At 44.7% G+C, this 20,460-nt stretch overlaps 1 protein-coding gene across 2 annotated transcripts in view; it reads right to left on the bottom strand.

Annotated features, from left to right (window-relative positions):
• Window positions 1-20,460, bottom strand: part of Traf5 (TNF receptor associated factor 5) — a 54,634-nt gene that overhangs the window by 3,609 nt on the left and 30,565 nt on the right. The window contains exons 2-9 of one of the 2 annotated variants that reach the window (XM_004641169.2): window positions 16,276-16,494; window positions 14,991-15,048; window positions 11,843-11,944; window positions 9,601-9,765; window positions 9,043-9,120; window positions 8,684-8,758; window positions 5,528-5,620; window positions 880-1,020 (exon numbers count right to left, since the gene is read on the bottom strand). In XM_004641169.2, the coding sequence (XP_004641226.1) occupies window positions 880-1,020; window positions 5,528-5,620; window positions 8,684-8,758; window positions 9,043-9,120; window positions 9,601-9,765; window positions 11,843-11,944; window positions 14,991-15,048; window positions 16,276-16,493 (930 nt within the window). In that variant the 5' untranslated portion in view covers window position 16,494. The remainder of the gene's footprint in view (window positions 1-879; window positions 1,021-5,527; window positions 5,621-8,683; window positions 8,759-9,042; window positions 9,121-9,600; window positions 9,766-11,842; window positions 11,945-14,990; window positions 15,049-16,275; window positions 16,495-20,460) is intronic. The other variant, XM_023701198.1, reaches the window with a different exon arrangement.

The raw sequence follows: 20,460 nt of genomic DNA, 5'->3' as shown, positions 1-20,460 counted from the left end.
ATAAAAGATACTAGGAAGAAGGGAGACAACATTTTCAAAAGGGAAGTGAGGGATAGGGGATGAAAAAGGAATCAGATGTGTTGTGTTCCAACTCCACACAAGGGATAAGAACATTATATACTGCAAGTGTGTACCACAAAATAGAAGGAAAGGGATCAGTGGATGCAGGATGGGAGAGAGAAAGGGATGAAAAAGGAATTAAGATGTGTTACAGGCAGGAATCCCCAGCAGGAGTGTAAACGTCATATACCATCCTCATGAACTAAGAAAATAAGTCACATATGACATAATGAAAAAATAAGACATAATGAAATGTCTCAAAGTCTTTCACCTTAAATTTTATAATGATAAAAGCATATTCATTAAGAATCCATTTATGATTTAGTGTTCATAATTAACAAAACATTTTGGCTATATTTTAGTGACATTTACAGCATTTCCTTCCTACAAAAGATGCTCTCAATGAATCAGAGATAGAATAATATTCATACCACATTAATTAAAACCTTAATTGCCACAGATTATTTGAGAGTAATAAATGTTAAGTTTACTGAGATGGCTGAATTATGGGGTTAGGGCTGAGATGATCATCTGCATTCTTAAGGAATACTGGAGTGTGGAGAGCTAAGTGCTGTGACACTCGTAGAATGCTCAGAAATGGTTTAGAAAAGCTGGGGATGGAGGGGTGGAAGGAGCAATCCATGGAGCAAAAGGACAGAATGCTGACAGTGGAGCCACAGGGCCCATGGATGTTCTTGCACCACCTTGTTCTATAGTTTCGTATTTTAAATGATTTCCCCTCTTAAAAAGGTTGAAGGAAAACCCTCACTGCCAGAAGAAAGCAAGATCTCAGCTGTGAGTGGAAAGGCAGCTTCTTACCTGTATGTTTGAGAGGAAGCTTCCGTTTTTACCAAACAACTGTGCAAACTGCTTGAACTCCTTTTCGAATTTCCTTACAGTTTCTGTGAGCTGCTGGATTTTGCTTTCTTTTTGCTCTAGGCTCTTATGTAACTCAGAAATCTAAATAAGAAACACAAACAGGGAAAAATGAGGAACATGTTTCTGGAAAAAAAATATATATATATATATTTCTAAGAAAATATTCACAAGTAGATTCCTATATAATGCTAGGAAAATATTTTCAGATAGTTTCAAAAACCTAGATCCATAGAATTTCACATCAGCCTGTTCCGTCTGTTGCCTGTTATGCTGGTTCATCTAATGGCAGTGACATCCCTTGGCTGAACTTACTGGTGAGTTGCCTCATTTCTTATGCACTTACTAAATGACCAGAGTACCGATGCCCTTGCCCCAGTAGCTGTTATCTACACATGATCGATACTAGTAATGGCTGAAGCTTGCTGAATGTCTACCACACTTGTGGTTTCTACCTAGGTGTCCCCCAAAGCCTTATGCACTCATAGGTAGGGCTTTGGGGAGGTGACTGGATCACAGGGCATGACAGTCCCCAGTGGAGCAGTCTACTGATGAGCTTATAGCTGATGTTGAGAGCTGAAGCCAGGTTTGAGGAGCTGGGTCAGTGGGGCACGGCCTGAAGGGCATCTTTCTGCTGCTCCTCCCTACGCTCTGTCTGCTTCCTGATGCCCTGCTGTGAACAGCCTTCATCTGCCATGTGGTGCTGCCTCTACCTAGGACTGAAGCCAGGACACACTGGGAGCCAAAACAGACCTCTCCCTCTTTAATCTGCAAGGTTATGTATTGGGTTACAGAAACCAGGGAAGTCATTGAGATAACACCCTTATATCCATAAGCTCCTTGAGCCCTCAAAGAACCCTCATGAGTTTGGTATGGTATGGACCCATTCTTCAGATAAGGAAACAAAGGCATAGAGTTTGAGTAACCTGTTCAGCACAAAGGCCAGACAGTGGTAGGCAAAACATATGCAGTGGGTGTTTGGAATTTGTGATTTTTTGAGGGAAATAAACAGAAACCAAGAATGACTCTGTACAACTCTACTACTTGCATCCGTTAGAGGCAGGATGCAGATGGGGACAAGGAAACATATGGCCTTTCATGGCCACTTTAACTCCTCACATAATGCAGACCGAAAGCTCTTATATCCACTTCTCATTTCTTTGTCTCATTTGAATATCACTTCAATCTTTATTATTTTTCACTGGGCCTGTGACAGATAGCTTTCTTACTGATCTGATCCCAGGTCATACCTTCTACAGTGACACACCTCAGAACACAAGCTCTAAGGAACTGGGACTGGCATGGATGTCTGGTACCAGCTTAATAAATACTTCTCAAGGAACGAATGTACAAATGCTCTTCATCTAGATATAGATTTTTCTGCATGGAGGATTGAATTCAGGGCCTTTGTACTGAGCTATAGCCCTAACCCTTTTTCCATTCCTTATTTTAGGACAGGGTCTTGTTAACTTGCCCCTCTCAAGTTTGTGATCTTTCTGTCTCAGCCCCCCAGAGTACTGGGATTATAGATGTGCTCCACGACATCTGGTTCCATCTTTACTCTTATTCTCCCCAATTTATATTCTATACTGTGACCAAAGAAATGCTAAGGGACAAATCTAGTCTTGTGCCTCCTTCACTTAAGTGTCTCCACCCTGGGCCCTAATCATGTGTCTTTGGCTACACTTTCAGTCTCCTGCCCATTCTCACCTATGTGTACCCTGTCCAGGAAGGCCATGTGTCTCCTGGTCCCATCAGGATTGTTCCCTGGATACTTCCCTTTGCATCTAGAAACTGCTGGTGCTCAAGGGGCACATCTAGGAAAAGCTGCTCACTAGCATTACCCACCCACCACCCCCAGCTCCAACTTATCCTATCACTGTTACAGCCAGCTTTTGTGGCTGGTATTTTGCTCCTGCTCCTCCATTAAATTGTTTCTTGGCTGCATTCTCACTTATTCCTTCACCTTGAGCCTGCCCAGCTCCTGGTGCCCACAGCACAGGGTGCATGCATGAGGAACAAGCACACAAATAGTGGCAACAGAGGGGCCATGGATCTCTGGCCTAGAATCCTCCCTCCATGGGCCCCAGGGCAGACTTACTCCCCACCACCTGACCCCCTCCCACCCTCACCTCCAATCATTCCTGTTCTGGTGATGGCCATGTCAGTCAGTAACCTCCCACTTCTCTGTCTTCTCAGCCTACAACATGACTTCACTCTCAGTATGCCTCCTGGTGCCTGCCGTCCCACTCATAAGGCCTGGCTGAGACTTCACAGCATTCTCCTGCCACTTGATATTGAAATGTTTATGCCAAGAGCAGAACAAGATTATCTCATTTTTCCCACACCCACAACACCATTTATAAATGAGGAACTGGGGAAGACAGGTGAAGCAGCTTGCCATCCTCGGCCTCTGTGGAGCCAGGGTGGAGCAAGGTTGTGAGCCCAGGCCTTTTGGACCCAGAGCCCTTGTTCTGACATCTGTCTCACTGTAAAAAGCCAAGTGTTTATCTGGTCTAGTATTTTGCTTTTTAAAACTCCCACTAGCTCTCTATTATTGATAAACATTGGTTCAAACTTCTGGTCCTTGAATTCTGGGGGAAATGAGGCAGAATATGCCTGAAGAAAACAACAGTTGAATACACAGAGTTAGAAACTTCTTGAATTGCACAAAAGGCAATTGCAGTCTGGTTCCATCCAACACAACACGCTCCAGCCATTCCCTGTCTCACACTTGGAAGCATCTGAACACCCTATTTCCTTACGCCAGCAGCGTCTGGTGTGCCTCTGCCTCAGAACAAGCTGTACCTTTCTGAAATTCCCCTGCCACAATGCTGTAACAGACCAATCTTTTCTTCCCTTATGATGTAGCCTGTATGTTCTGCCTTGAAAAGGCTTTCACAAGGACCTCAGAGTTTTCTGCTATAATCTGTATTCCAGGCAGTTACCGTGTGTCCCATGAGGCACAACAACTTGTCTGTTCCTGGACTCAGTGTCCCTAGCCATGTACATTGTACCTGACATAGGGAGGTGTCTGTTGGATGAATGGATGGGAGGGTGTGACAAGGGTGCAGAAAGAATTTTCAAATAGCCGGCAATATGCCTTTTACCAAAGTTATTGTTTCATCAGTCTTTCTAACTTTCTCTAAGATCTGACCCTAGAATTCACATGCCCACTTTAGTATAGAATCAAACATTATACAATGATCAGGGAATGTCTTTTTTTTTTTAGGGGGTGAGTACCAGGGATCAAACTCAGGACCTTGTCTCACCAAGCAGGCACTTATGCCACTGAGCCATCTCTCTGGCCCTCTTTCTTTCTTTCTTTCTTTCTTTCTTTCTTTCTTTCTTTCTCTCTCTCTCTCTCTCTCTCTCTCTCTCTCTCTCTCTCTCTCTCTCTTTCAGACAGGGTCTTGCTATGCAGTTCAGGCTGGCCTTGTACTCACTTTTGTAGCCCCCAGGTTGGTCTCAAACTCACGGAGATACTTCTGGCCCAATCTCCCAAGTGCTGAGATTACAGGCATGCACCACCCTGCCCGGTTCTGAGGCTGCACAGTGGACACCAGCATCCAGGGCAAAGACGGGGCACCTGGGGATCCAGGGCCAAGACTGCACGGGGGCTGGAGACTGAGTTCAAGTTCTTGTCTTTGCCAGGTAAGGGCTTATGCCTCTGAGCTATCTTTCTGGCCCCTCCAGCCCCTTGTACAATAATGTGCAATAGTAAAATTCAACTCCTTCCTAGGTGAGCATGAAGTCTTCTCTTGCTGGGCATGATGGTACACACCTACAATCCCAGCACTCTGGGAGGCTGAGGCTGGAGGATTATATTAATGCCTAGGCAATTTAGTGAGGTACTGTCTCAAAACAAAAATTTTTTCGAACTTCTGGAGATGCCGCTAAGTGCAAAGGTCTTTGCTAAGTGCAAAGTTCAATTCCTAGTACCAAAAAGAAAAAGAGAAAAAAGGTCTGAGTGTCTAACAAAATAATTAACTTTCATAATCGCTATTCATTAGAATCAGCAGTTATTGAGGTCTAATCTGAAGGCTGCAGGCACTATGACATAATTTCACCTGATAATCACAGTTTGATTATGTAAATATTAAATAAGCACACGTTCATCCTATTACAAAGCTAAACAGGCAGCTTAGACCTTTTTCTAAATTACCAAAATCTACAATGCTTAGAACAGTCAACTGGTGTTTTGTGGTCGTAATGACTTAATTTTAAAACATCTACTAAGTTCCAGGTAGTAACCAGAAGGTGCATGGAAAGGCAGTAAAGATGTACCATGAGGAGCACTGGACCTAGACTCAGAGGACATAGCCTGATGTTGAGTCCTGCCACCTACAAGCCACAAACTCATCAGCATTTCTTTGAGCTTAGTCACTACCACGTTGAATGAGGGCATTGGAATCAAAGGTCTCTGAGGCACCACTAGTCCTTTCATTCCATGTTGCTGCCAGCCTGTCCAGCCACTGAGGAGGGAAGCATTAACCTACACTGACGCAGAGACGCATAGGTAGCCACACTGTGCAGGCGAGTCCCAGCATTCCCACTGCTTCCCTGTAGATGTGGACCCTCGAAGGCTCACCTGTCTTTCTAACTGGAAGTTCTTCTCCAGAACCAGAAGCATGTGCTCCCGTAAGGCTGACTGTTCGTGCTTCCACAGGCTTCCCCGCTTATCCTTGAACATGAAGAAAAAGAAGCCCTGTTAGCGGGAGTTGTGAGAATAAGGATTGCAGTGGGACACTGCTGATACTGAACCTCAGCAGCATGGCTGCTTTAATTGTACGGATCCACCCATTGCCGGGTGGGTTGCAGGAAAAGGGGTTCTACGTTCTTGTTTCTCGCTCTGGGATTCTATAGTGCCCATGAGGCAATCTTAAACTTAACAAAGCCCCTGCTGCTATCAAAACTGTTGGTGCTGATTTTCTCCTCTGTCCTTCTGTGAGTAGGTCCTCTCAGCAATTTCCTATGTCCTTGTGGGCTCTCGCTAGTTTAATTTTTAGCCTGGGATGGTCCTCCCTCCCATCAGCCATGTTTCTGTGCTGTCTCTCATATTATCCTGTTGTCAGGGGCAGAAGGCTGCAGCCTAATTTCAGCCCATACAAATTAACACCCATAAAAGGGTAGAATAAGTTTGCAAGAAATGGCTGCTGCTTCTCTGATGATTGCAGGTGGTCCAGATAGTCGAAGCAAATGTTCATTACCAGTTTCCCTTTAGTTTAGGGCTGGCCTCCTTGGTGACAGGCTGCCCCAAATAAGGCCCCAGAGAACAACTCCTCCAACAAGCCCCAGCTCTGGTACTGAGGTAAGTTCTAGAATCCAGCCCAGATGGAGGTGTGGGCCTCCACACCTCTGTTTTCAGAGTTGGAAGGCATTAATGTACTTCTGTGATGAAAGAAAATCCTATCATTCCTTCAGGTAAGATAGTTACAGACATTCATGTTTAATGACTGTTCGGACTTACCTTTTTTGGTATAGTTCTGTACATCTTATTTATAGAGCTCCATGTCTTTTTTTGTACAATATACCTTCTTCACACAATACTTTTTCCTTATTGGACTGTATGGTACAGAACTGTAGTTCTACATTCTGTTATTCACTACAGTACTACATATAAGAGCTATACAAATAAAAGCAAAGTTATCAAGATGGAGTTATCAGTTTGATAATTTTTGATCAAGTTATCAATTTGATCATTTTGTTGTTCTGAGTATTGGAATGTGCATACCATATGCAATTCCTCCTAGTGACCAATGAAGTTAATGACCCAGTCACAGGAACTGAGCTCTCTGGTTAAAAGACATGCCTGGCATTGGTGGTATGGTGGTGAGCACAGCTGCTTCCAAGGATGAATGTCTGCACTGGTTGGGCATGTGTCAAACTGACACTTTCTTCACAAAGTTTCAAAATTTTTTTTATTAATAAATAGATTTTTGCAATAAAAGAAGTAGGTCATTATGTCAAGCAATATAGCAAGATGTAGAATGAAGTGTTACATACCATAGTCAACAAAGATAAGCACACAATTTTAACACAAAGGCGACCCGGCCACTTTAATCTTTTACATACAGCTCATTCAATTTTATCAGATGTATTATTTCTAAATATGACAATATCATAAGATAGCTGGTACTTCTGTAATGAGCTTACAGGTTTTTAGTTTTGTTTTTTTATTTGCACTTAGGTTTTGTTTTTTGCTATACAAACAGTACTGTCATGTGTGCCTTGTGTGTATATGTGCTTGTGTGTATCTGAGTGTGAACATTTATGAAAGGATATTTGAGAGCACCAAATCCTAACCACTAGACCACCAGGGAAGTTTGAAAGGAAATCTGAGAAATAAACTCCTAGCTGTATAATTCAAAGGTTATTATGTTCATAGATATAACCCAACTCCCTAAAATCAGTTGAGTATTATTTAATCTGTCATTTTCATGGTGAAAGTCTTATTTCTTGTTGTAATTTACATTTATTTATAAGTAAAATTAAGCTTCTTTTTGTACGTCTACAAGCCATCTAGTTTTTTTCTTAACTATCCATATAATCCTTTTCCTGTTTTCTATGGAGTTGTATAATTTATTCATATAGATGAGTTTCTGTATGTTAAAAATAGCTCCCTTTTTGTCTTGTCATATGTTCTAAACCTTTTTCCAGTTTGTGGCTTACCATTTAACTTTATGAATTTCAAAAATCACACTGAATTTTTAAATATTTGTGATGAAACATCAGAATGATGGCCTCTGGTCTTATGTCAGTCAGCTAATAAAGAGCTTATTTTAAGAATTTAAAATTTCATTCATTTTTTTCATCTAGTGTTTTTATGATTTTTAACATAAATTTATTTTTAAGGTGGCACATTCCTGTAATCCCAGCACTTGGAAGCTGAGGCAGGAGGATCATTGTGAGTTTGAGGCCAACCTAGGCTACAAAGTGAGCTCAAGGCCAGCCTGAACTACATAGCAAGACTGTGTCTCAAAAAAACAAATCAATGACAATGAAAACACTTTATTTTATAGCAATTGTAGATTTCCATAAAACATGGAATGATAATATAGAACATAATATCTGGAAGCAGTTAAAAGGCCTGAAGTAGAAATCAAATTTTATTTTCTTAAAAATGTATTTTATATAACTTATTGAATAATTATTTTAATTATACAGTAAGTCCTTAACTTATGAACGAGTTCTGTTCTGGGAGAATTGCTTCTAAATCAGATCTGTTTGTAAGCCAACAGCGAGTCTCTTCTGGTATACCTGTGAAAGTTCACAACTCAAATGTTCCTAAATTGGGGCCTCACTGTAAGTAATATAATAGTTTATGGTTCCTAGTTCTTTCACCAACATGAGCCTACGTGGTGCTGAGAAGGTACTCTGTAGATATGATGAATATAATCACTGGATCTTAAAGATTACCCTTACCGTCTGTGGGTGGGCCTTGCCCAATTGGGTGAAGGCATCCCCTAGAAGCACTTCGAAGGACTGCAGCATCGACACTCCAGCCTGGGTGTGCAGATTGCCGGGCTGCTCTGCCTTGCAGATTTTGGATTTGTTAACTTCCATAACTACATGAGCCAGTTATTTATATGCAGGTCTGTTCTCTGGAATCCTAATACAATTACCGTCTTGCAACTCTCTGTATTGTAATCATGTATCATGAATGGGATCGAAGACTAACAGTGATGACTTTCCCAGTGACTTATACAGGAGAATACAAAGGCGGAAACAGACAGGCATACCCTACCTTCACGGCACAGCCGTAGTGCTTGAAAGGACAGTCTTGTTCAGCTTCCGGACACACAGCCAGATGCTCATCCACCTGTAAGACAGGCAGACCTCACGCTATGGAAGCTCCAGCTAGCATGGGGGACAGGCCTGTGAGCAGAAAGAGGGACCTGCAGAAGGCAAGAACCTGGGCAGGAGGAGCTTGGATGGGTCCTGAGGAGAGGCTGAAGGGAAGAGAGAAGTGGGGGCAGAGACAGGATTCCGAGGGGATGGCTTAAACCTCAGGTCTTTGCCTTGGGTTTCTTTCAAACACCCACCACAGTGAATGCTTACACTTTAGCTCACATAGAGCGTATAGAAAGGACTATGTACAGTTACCTCGGTTCTTGGAAAAACCTGTGAGCATTTGTTGGGACAAGACACTGGGTACTCAGGACACAAGTTCTCTTCATGGTTCTGAAACAGAAAGTGAGAGGAAACAAAATTGGAGTTTCTCTCTTCTGGCCTCACCACAGATGCAGACGTGTCTCTTTGAAGATAGATGTCTGTGGCTTGCCTTCCACTGGGATTTATAAGATAATCCCCTAAAGAATTAAATGAATTCAGTGAAAAGATTAAATGTTCTGATTATTCAAACAGTATGTCAGAGAGCATGGGGACTCTAATAAGAAAGAAGCCCGGGGAGTTAACAGAGTGGCTCCTTTGGCCCCTGGAGCCAGGGACTTATTTCACACACACACACACACACACTCTGCCTATCCAGTTCAGAGCCTGCAGGGCAGCATCACTGTCACCGGTCTGTCATCCAGAGCTCACACCACCCCCCCCCACCCCCTGCAGGTGTTCAAATGCTAGTTCCACCCATGGTAAATGAACAGCATCCTGCCAAGAAGGCTTTGAGCTGCAGCCTCCCCAGAAGGGAGGCTGCCCATTTACCTGTAGATTGATTACTACCACGTCCTTCTTGCAGTAAATGCATTTCTCCTCCCGGAACTGGCAGCCCGTGCTCAGGTGCTCCTGCAGGTCTCTCCGGAGCACGGCTTCCCGGCAGTTCTCATTGGAACATGGAATGGTCTGGAACAGGCACTGCTGCAGGTGATCCTGTGACAGATAGCAAGAGGCCAGTGAGACCGGCTGGAAGGCCCTGGGAGGGCAAGCATAGGGCTGGCTAGACAGAAAAGATAGTGCAGGGTGGGAGATGTGGGGTCCCAGGTCTGTCCCAAAGGCCACCCACGCCTCTGCTGAGGAGAGGCTGCAAAGGACTGCTGGGACTGGAAGCTGCAAAGCACCTTGTTTGGTTGAACCAGGAGAGGGGACGATGGTGCAGGGAGATATGCCAGGAGTATTTCAGATGGCCCAGTCCCCACTTATATCATCGGGTCAGTTCCTGGCTACTTTCCTTAGGCTTGTCAGTTAGGGTGTATTTTTACTTCTTTTGTGCATTCTCCATCCATCCCTGCAACTCCTTGTAGTGGCCTCTGCACCGCACACGCTGGAGGGTGGGGCAGAAGGACAAGAGAGAAAGAGAGAAGGGTGTACAATGACTCCAAGAAGGAAAGGAGAGGGAGAGGAGGCTGTCTCAGAAGCAGGAAGAAAGAAACAGAGGAAACAGGCTCATGGGCATAGGAGTCACCAGGAACGCTCTGCCTTGTAAAATAGGAAAATACTCTTAACCAGTGCTAGCGATCTATAACATAGGATTCTTCACATTTCAGACCTTTAAAAGCAGGTAGGTCTCAATAAAAACCAAGGGGTCACTGACAATGGCTGTGATGCAGACCAACTCCCTGATCCTAGTGGATGTGTTTTCCTTTAAAACAGAGGCAGCAAGCAAATGATTCACTTATGCTGTCTACATTCCCTTCCTTCTGGAGCAGGAGAGCTGCGTCACTGCACAAGAAACTGTACAGCCTTCAAAGCCTAAAATATTTACTGTCTGGCTCCTAACAGAGAGTTTGCTGTCTCCTCTCTGAAGGAAAATGGAGGGAAAATTTTTCATCAGTAGGATAAAGTTAACAGCTATTCACCTCTGGTAGTAAGAAGCAAATGATGATTACAGCAGTCAAAATCTGTATCTTCTTCAAAATTCACATATTCCAGCCATCAACTCTTACCAGTCAGTATTCATGGAACTCTGTCACCTTGCAGAACCTACACCTTGCTTCACAGGGGGAGTGGAGCCAGGAGTGAGGGAAACCCAGGGGAAATGGGTGGATGAAGCCAGCCCCTGTTCTCCAGATGGTTCCGGTCTGGTCCCTACCTTTGTGGTCCATCTAAGCCTCATTTCTTTTTCAGGCTTAGTGGCAGTAGTATTGGAAAAGAAGCCTAGCTCTAGGGCCTGCCATAAAGGCAGGTGGCAAAGGGCTGTCATAGGACAGTTAGAAAGTTCTGTGAACCTTCAAAGTAATCCTTGTGTTCACAAGGAAATAATTTATCACCTCAGAGCCTGTGGGGTTGGGAGGCCTGATAAAGAAAAGGCTGAGTCATCTAAAATATATCTTCTGAGCTGTGTATCTGAGGGGAAAATGCCAGCAGCTTCTAGTCAGTTCCCCGGAGGCCAGAGATGCCTGAGTGTTAGTCACCTGCAGTGTGATCGAGCCTGACATAAACCGCATTTCCAGCTTCCTTTTAGCAGCCTTTGACAGGAACTCAACTCCCCCTCAGTTGAACTTCCCCTACACCTGTTTGTGTCTCACACCAAAGCTTCACCCTGAAAATGCATTCTATCCCAGGTCTGTGTGATCTGCCTAGGTCTCACACACATACCTTGAGGCCAGGCCCACACACCAGAGCTCCAGGTGACAGCACAAATACTTTGGGGCAGGGACCTTCTGCAGTCATGCCTGGCCCCCATCCTTTACAGATCTCCCCAACTTACCCATCTTCACCTGAATGTTCCTTTTGCTTGGCATGCACCACACATTTTTTGGCTTGATGACCCCTCACCTACAACTTAGGGGCTGGCATACACAGCACACCCTCAGACAAGGTGCACCTCTTAGTCAACACCCACATCTATGGTGTGCTTCAGTGCAACTGCACAGCATACAGTGAGATCCAGGAATCCTCAGAGGGCAACCCAGGGCTCCCTCCACCATGATTACCCAGGAGCTGTCACATAGAGGAGCTGATACATGACACCAGAGAGGTGACAAAGCCAAGTATTGGGCATACCAACCTGATATCGTCCCAGAATCATTTTGGCATTACATCCAGGGGCATTTTTGCAATACACGTATAAATTGAGAACTTCCCTTTTGCAGCAATTGTCTCTAAACACCTAAAAAATAAACCTGTTAGTTCTCATATGCTCCAACACTTTACAGGAATGCAAATGAAGCTATTAGTTTGATCCTCAAGCACATCTCGAAAGTCTGATGGAAACTTCCAGTTTATGGAAATATTACCCTCACAATTACCCTAAGTGGAAAGGCTAGCTCACATACACACTTCTGAGAAGCAGGTAACTCAGCACTCAGCACTCGGACAATCTCGTGTGACCCTGACTTCACACAGTCCAGGTGCTGGCCATGGAGCTGTGGGGTTTAATATTTGTCCTGCTGGATTTTGGTCTTGCTTTGGACCTATTCCTCTCCATTCTCCTATTCCTACCTTTTAGAATGAGAATATTTACTTTGTGCCATTGTATGTGGAAAGTGTGTGACTTTCTTTTCATTTGTATAGTGGCTTGTAGCTAAGAGTTTGCCTTAAATCTAGAGAAGACTTTGGATTTGGACTTTTCAGTGATGCTGAAATTGTTATGGCTTTGGCAACTCTGAGGGAATCACTAAGTGCCTTTGCACAAAGGGATGTACATGTAAGCTTTTGGGGGTTAGGGGTGCAACATTGTGGCTTGTGTCCAGATGTCCCCCAAAGCTGCCTGTGCTTGCTCATGGATGTAGCTTTATGGAGATGGCTGGATCTAGGGTGTGTGAAGATGGAATAGAGGTGTGTGATAATGGCACTACTCCACCGACAGGTTTAACACTGTTTTGGGTGTGAGTAATGTGAGGCTGCCCCCTCCGTGTGAATGGCGCCCATGGTCTGGATGGAATAGAAGGGAAGAGATGGAAGGTAGGCTTGTTGCTTCTTGCCCACCCTGCCATGGGCCACCTGCCCTGGAGCCAGCTGACTATGGACTGCAACCTCTACAAACTGAGCCAAATAAACCTTTCCTCCTTCACTTTTGGGGACTAGATATTCTGTCTCAGCAATAAGAAAAGTAACTCCGATACTGCTTCTCCCAGGGTGCTCCTGAAGCTGTACTGTCTGCACAAACCAGGAGTTAGAAAACTTTTCTGTTAAAGTGTCAGACAGTAAATCTGTTCAGCTTTGTAAGCCATGTCATGAACACCTGTTACCAAATTTCACTTCTGCTGTACACAACTCCAAAACAAATGTGCCAATGAAACATTGCATGGATATGAAATTTGAAGTTTGCCTCAGTTTCATGTGTCATAAAACATTGATTTTTAAAATAATCGTATTTTGAAATAGTTTAATGCAAGAAGCAAAAATAGAAAAGTTGCTATGCATCTTTCTTTTGATAGTTTTTCAACCATTTAAACATGTAAATGTTGGGCCAAAGAGATATCTCAGTAGTCTAAGTGCCAGCGTGGAAAGTGCAAGGACCCAGGTTCGATCCCTGGTACCACATGCCATGCTGGCCACCAAAACCAGCTGTTGTGGTGCATGCCTATAATCCCATCACTGGGGAGGCTGACACAGGAGGATGGCTATGAGTCTGAGCTGCATAGCGAGGCCCTGTACCAAATATATAAATTTTAAACAGTGAAAGTCCTTTGTTTAGCTCACAGGCCAAGCAAAAAGGTGGCAGCTGGATTCCCCCAAGGCTGGAGTACGTACCCCCGACTTGACGGGTCAAAGAGACACTAAGCAAAGCACAGCCCTCCAGGAGGTGTTTATAAAACACATCATAAGGAGTGTAGAGAAAAAGCAGCTGATCCTGCCAGATGCCCAGGGAATGCTTCTTGGAGGAGGTGGTGCCTACATTCCGGGTAACAAAATGCCAGATGAAGAAAACTGCATGCAATTAAATAGAGGCCTTAAGGAAACAGTTTTTCTTGGGAAAAAAGTTTCTGTTACGGCTTGTGTCTAGATGTCTCTCCAAAGCCTCATGCAGCCATAGGTGAGGCTTTTCAGAAGTGGCTGGGTCTAGAGTGCCTGGTGCTGGGATCAAGACTGCATGATTCCTAGATGAGTCAACTGATTGGCTTGGTAGAATTAAGGGTATGAGTGCTGCCCCTGCCCTACAGCAGGTAGGCTGCACAGAATACAGTGGACGGAAAGAGGGTGAATTGCTCTTGCTTGCCTTCTTCCTGCCATAACCCTCCACCATTCCACCCTGCCTGGAGCCAGTCAACTGTGGACTGAAACCTCTACAATCTGTGAGCCAAATAAACCTTTACTCCCTTAACTTTGCTGGTTGGGTAACTGAAAAATAGATTTTTAAACTTTTTTGTGTGTGTGGTACCAGGGACTGAACTCAGGATCTTGCACTTGCCAGGCAAGCACTTACCCTACTGAGCTATCTTCCCAGCCCATCTACAGGCTAAATGCATTACTAAAGTGTAATATTCTATTTACAAATTTTTTTCTTTTTAAAAATGTTGTATAGCCATACGATGGAATAATATGCAGCAATAAAAACAATGAAATATAAAACATTGTACAACATGGATGAATCTTGAAGACAGCATGCTAAGTGAAAGAACTCAGGTACAAAAGGATACATACTACATGATTCCATCCTTATGAAATATCCAGTATAGGCAAATCCACAAAAGCAGAAACTAGATTAGTGGATTTTTTTTTCTTTTTCTTTTCTTTTTCTTTTTTTTTTTTTTTTTTGCAGAACTGGGGATTGAACTCAGACCCTTGTGCTTGCCAGGGAAGAACTTATTTTACTGAGCCATCTCCCTGGCCCCTAGATTAGTGGATTCTAAGGGCTGAGAAGAAGAGAAAGGAGTAGGTACCACAGCCGCATGACTGTGCATACCTGGAGACCCACTCAGTGTCTCACTTTCAAACATATATTTTATACAATATGAATTTTGTCTCAATAAAGCTGTTACTAAACAAAAAGGAAGTTTAAGGTGTTAACCAAACAAGAAAGTGAATTCAAGGAGACAGGGTGCTCTATTTCTCCCTCTGCTTACTATGGCTCAAGCCAGTACAGCAAGGGGCAAGGAGTGAGTTGGTGAAGATCACAGGAGCCTCTTTCTAGCAGGTTTAGGAACCTTGACCACTCTCCTGCACCAACCAAACCCAAAGACCAACTCAACCCAGGACAGTGATTCTCTTACCTCCTGAGATTTGATAATTTCTTTGTCTACAGGGCAGATTGGCATTGCATTTAATTCTCTGAGGAGAAAAACAGAAATAGAACCACAGTTAGGTGTTCAACCTCAACAGCTCTTCCAAGAGCATCCCGGTGCTCCAGCCAGGAGCTGTCCCTGAGCACGCTGTCATCCTGTCTTTGCATGTGTGGTCCCCTCTCCCCAAGGGTGCCCCCGAGCCCCTCCTTTTATACCTTTCCAGTCTTTCAGTCTCCTTAAAAAACTCCCACTCACCCTTTAGGATGCAGTGAGTGAGAGAGTGGTCTGGTCAGTGTGGATGCCCCAGGCCAATGTTTATCCCACATGCAGCATCTGCCCTCTTACTAACCTGGGATGTGCTAGGAGCCCAGCACTGGGTCCTTCCCCACATGGTGCTCCCACCTCTTCAGCTCTCCACACTGGAGCTTAGCTGAACAAAGAGCCTGGAAGGCATAGGTGCTAAAGAAATGAGCATGTGCTGCTGACTGCCTTCAAAGCCAGAGGGCACACCTGCTTCTTGGCCCCATAGAAACCTCAAAGCTACTGAACATCTCTCCTTGTCTCCCCCATTAAAATGGCACAATGCTAGGCTGCTAGCATCGGGGTACTGGATGTCTCTCAAAGGTCCACATTAAAGGCCTGTCCCCAGGGTGCTGCAATGGGGACACAGGGCTGGGTGGAAGGCCTTTAAGACCCAAGACTGTGACTTTGAAGGTGGAAGTGAAACACCAGACCCTTTTTCTCTTTCTTCAGTTTCCCACACACCATGATATGCTACCTTGCTGCAGGTCCAAACTACTGGGACCAGTGCATCTTGGCCTGGAAATGCCAAAACTGTGAGCAAAACTAACCATCTTATTCTTGTAAGTTCATTATCCCAAGTAGTTCATTAGACTGATGGAATACTGACCAACGTAGGCTTCACAGCTGCCCAGGAGCCCAGCAGCCACGACAGCAAGTGACAGCCCTTCTGCCTCAGTGCAAAAAGCATTCAGGGCCAGGTGGGCACAAGCCACCTTCCCACAAAAATTATGCCTGTAGCTGCTGTCCCATGCAGGACACATGGGATCTCAATTTTAACAAAAAGTGAATATATATAAATGAGGGTAAGAGGTGAAGAGTGCTCTTCAGGCTCTAACAGAGGGACCTGGGAGAGCTCCTCCTCTGCAGCCAGCCACATGCTTATGAACGCCGTGGCCACCACCGAGCAGCTGCAGCTGGCTCTTCAAGGCTGGCTGCACCCTGCCACCCTGTGTCACACCCCTCCACTCACCTCAGGGCCAGGATGCAGTGCTGGCAGAAGCGGTGCCCGCAGCCTGTCTGGTGGGGGTTGTGCAGCACGGAGTGGCAGAAGGCGCACTTGTAGCGCTCTTCCAACTGCTCCACAAACCAGTACTCTGTGTTTGGCTCAAAGTCCAAGGAAATGGAGTTGCTGGAGTTCTGGCGGATGAAACCACAGGTGACCCCTCCTTGCTCCTCTGAGGAAGCCATTCTGGGAAGTTAGGAAGAGAAGGAAGACTGTGAAAACACCCAACAATAGCCAGCAGGTATTTAATGACTTGTTTCATAACCAGATGTTCACATCAACCACATGGTCATTTTGTTATGATCTTTTAGCGACAATAACTTCCTGCCACAGGGAGGGTTCCTACAAATGTGAGGAGCCCAGTAGCCATGGCAGCAAGTGACAGCCCTTCTGCCTTAGCACAACAAGCATTCAGGGGCAGGGGGGCACAAGCCACCTTCCCATCTTCCCACAAAAAGTGGGGTGCTGGTCTTGAGATGCATCCGAATGACTTCTAGCAGGAATCTTCAAGACATGAGCTCTGTCCATCAGCCTTTCACAGGAATGCTAAATATCTTGTCACTGTAATCACAGGCTAGGACAAAATGTTGCCAGGTGTTAACTATGTTATAAATAAACCTTTATCAATTTTTCTTCCAAGATTGAGAGAACCAAAACAAATGCTTTGTTAACATTTTCTGGAAGCAAACGTCTTACACATATACATTTCTTGCCATCAATCTTTATCTCTCCCTCCCTCCTCTCTTCCCACCATGGCAACAGAGACATGTACCCTGCAAATTTGCAAGTTGAAACTTTAGAACACAAAGTGAGGGTGAAGGAGGTAGGACCTTTGTAGGACATGAGATCGTGAGGGTGGGGCCCTATGAATGAGATTTGTGGCCTTACAGAAGTGGCCAGAAAGCTCCCTCTCCTTCTTTTGCCACACTCGGGTGTAACAGTGCATCTGGAAGAGGGCCCTCATGGCCTGACCGTGCTGGTACTCTGACCTCAGATTCCAGCCTCCTGAACTGTGAGAGCTAAACTTCTGTTAGATGAGCTACCCGACTGCCGTTCCCTGTTACACACAGCAGCCCAACTAAGATAACACCAAGTCACCTGAACTAATTAAGAGCCCAGAAACTGTTCTTTCTTCCACTCCACTTTCTGCTAGACAGTGAGGGTGAAGAGTTTCAAGAATCAAATATGTTTCCAGGTCACCTGCACTTATCTGTCAGTGGCTTACCCACGCTCCAAGGGAAACATCTACCACACTAACCAGGCCATGAGGCTGCATGTTCCCACCCCACTGTGCACTTAGGACCTCCGCCTTTTCCCTTCATCTCAGTATTCCAGCCGCATAGGCTTTTAGTTCTGCTAGGCTGTGCTCTCTTCTGACTCAGGACCTGGTACTGTTCGCTGCCTCCATCTGGACTGTGCCTTCTGCCCTCCTCCAGTCCTTACTTAGTTAACTCATACTCGCACTTCCTCTTTCAAGTGTCATGTCTTCTGGCAATCTTCTCTTCTCCTGGTCAGAGAGCAGAGGGAATATGCATCTATCTATCAAACATGTAGGTAGCCTTGGGAAGGACTGGGAATATAGGTGGGTGAGGGGGAAGAGTTTTCAGTATCTAATCCTCCTGAGTATTTTTAAAAAAATATATTTGGTACAGCTCATTACCCAACTTGGACTCATAGTGATCCTCTTTTATCAGCCTCCCCAGCACTGGGACCATGCCCAGTCTCAGTGGCCAGCTCAGTGCACCCAGAGGCAGGGCCAGGACAGCATGTGGTTCCAGGGATCAAACCCCAGTTCCTGCACTTGCCTAAGTAGGCACTTAGTCCGCTGAGCTATCTTGCTGGAGCCTGCATCTACTATTGCTCACCATTGCTTTTCCTACCCCAGCGCTACACCTGACCTGGAGAACCACTCAGCTATTGATTATGTTAATGTGTCTGCATGATTTTTGGAAAAAAACTCTCATAAGTGCAGATGTGCTAGTGCTGGCCTCTACTATAGAGGAGTCTTTTTGTGTATGACTTCCCCTACCTCTAAAATTATGATGAAAACTCTAGACCTTCTCACCAAAAAAAGCATGCACCATGATTTGTGGATATTTCAAGACCACATGAGCACATTGCTGGTTCCAGGACAGCTCTGGATCCCCAGCCTGGAAAATGCTTAAAAGGTCTGGGGGAGTCCTTCCAAGGGCCTGGGCCAGGAAGGCTGGGCCAGCCGACTTGCGTGGTTGAGGTGGGAACTCCAGAGACCCTCTTTCCTGTAGCTGAGGAAGTCAGCTGGACCTGGAACAGCTGTGTGGCATAACATGCTGCTGAGAGGTTCAAGGCTGTTTTGCTGCGCTGGTTGTCTGCTAACCTAGCTTCCCCATGTGTCCCAGTTGGTCTCTTGCCCTGCTTGGCATCTGTGGTGTGGCCAGGGAGAAAGGAGCACAGTTAGCATCTGGCCTCTTTAGGCAAATAAGCTTCCTCTCTCACAGACTGGAGGATGTTTTTTCAGTCCTGAGGCTTGAGGCGAAGGCCCCACCTCTTCCCTTCTGCACATTTCCTGTAAAATGTCAAGGGTGGTAGGCAGACAAGTGGTGCAAATGTTCTCCTTGCTGCACAGTTTGCCCCTCAGATCTCCTGACATTTTCATTCTGGGAAAAAAGGCACAGCACATGGTCTTCATGCACAGACCTCACCACCAAGGTCACCTTTGTCTCAGAAGATGGGAACAAATCTTACGCTGCCTAACTCACCCATTGGCCTCCGGCCCCAAGGGAGGTTGCTGTACCAAATCCTGAGGTCCTTATGCCACATTCTGTACCCCTCTGGGATTTCTCCTGAGAAGAGGCCATTTCTGTGCCATATAGCAGCTGCTTGGAGACTCACAGAGCTGCACGTTGAAGAGGCAATGGGGATAAGAGCAAAATGGAGCTCATGTCCCTCCACTATCACTGTCTTCTGTGTGCAAGGATCCCCTGGCCTTGTCCATATTTCTCTATATCTGCAGTTCTCAAACTGTTGGTTCTCAGTTTTCTAATTTTCATGGTTTGAATATGTGTGCCCCTAAATTCTGACGGTGAACCTATGAGCCCCTGACAGGGCTGTCAACATGGGCTTTATGAACCACCTGGGAAGCGCCCATAGGCACTGAATGAGCAGCTCTCGCCAAACGCAGGCAGGGCTCCCCAGCCACTTGTCCTTCTGCCTGTCTACTGCATGAGGCCAAGGGCAGCAGGGCACTGTCTGGAAAACAAGAACCTGCACCAGATAGAGAACCTGCTGGCACTGTGTTCTTGGGTTTTGGACTCCAGAACTGTGAGAAACAAATTTTTGGTGTTTATAAATATCTGGAATGAGGTATTTTTTTTTTTATAACATATGAACTAAGACAATGTTCTTAGAAATTGAGACCCCAGACAGGCCTGGTAATATATGCCTGTAATCCCAGAATTTTGGGAGGTTAAGGCAGGAAAGTAGCGAATTCAAACTTCACCTGGACAATTTAGCAACTTAATGAGATCCTGTCTCAAAATAAAAAAGATTGCCTGGCAAGTGCATGGTCCCAAGTTCGATCCCTGGTACAAAAAAAGAAAAAAAAAAAAAAGATGTAGCTCAGCAAAAAGGTCCTAGATTCAATTCCTAGTACTTCTAGAAAAGGAAAATTGAGGTCTCAAAGACTCATGGTAGCCATACAATATTGAAGGAGAAGAACAAAAATTGACTCTATTTGATTTCCAAACTTATTATAAAGCTTCTATAATCAACATGGGGGAAGAATAGATAAACAGAACCCTGGAACAGAAAAAGATCCCAGAAATACCATATTCAGCCACAAATTCAAAGAACAAGATCTAAAATAACCCCTTCCATGATTTTTCAGGATGCTCATAATAGAAGCCCATCCTGCTCCAACAAACCTCAGTCAAGATGGATGCATTTGGTATATCTCTTACAACACATGACAGATGAATTGAACTATAAAGTAGTAATATAAACATATAACTAAACATAAATATTATTGATACTTAAAATAAATGATAATATAAATTATAATTATTTTTATTTTTTCCATACTTTTATTGAGAAACAAATAGCAATGAGACAGTTTCAAACCAAATTGGTAGGACAGTTTCAATAATTAACACATTGCATACATTCTTCCTAGTG

The sequence above is a fragment of the Octodon degus genome, unplaced genomic scaffold (assembly GCF_000260255.1).
Source record: "Octodon degus isolate 3935 unplaced genomic scaffold, OctDeg1.0 scaffold00131, whole genome shotgun sequence".
Lineage (NCBI taxonomy): Eukaryota > Metazoa > Chordata > Mammalia > Rodentia > Octodontidae > Octodon > Octodon degus.
The sequence above is the reverse complement of the archived record's forward strand: the minus strand, read 5'-3'. Positions and strand labels throughout refer to the sequence as shown.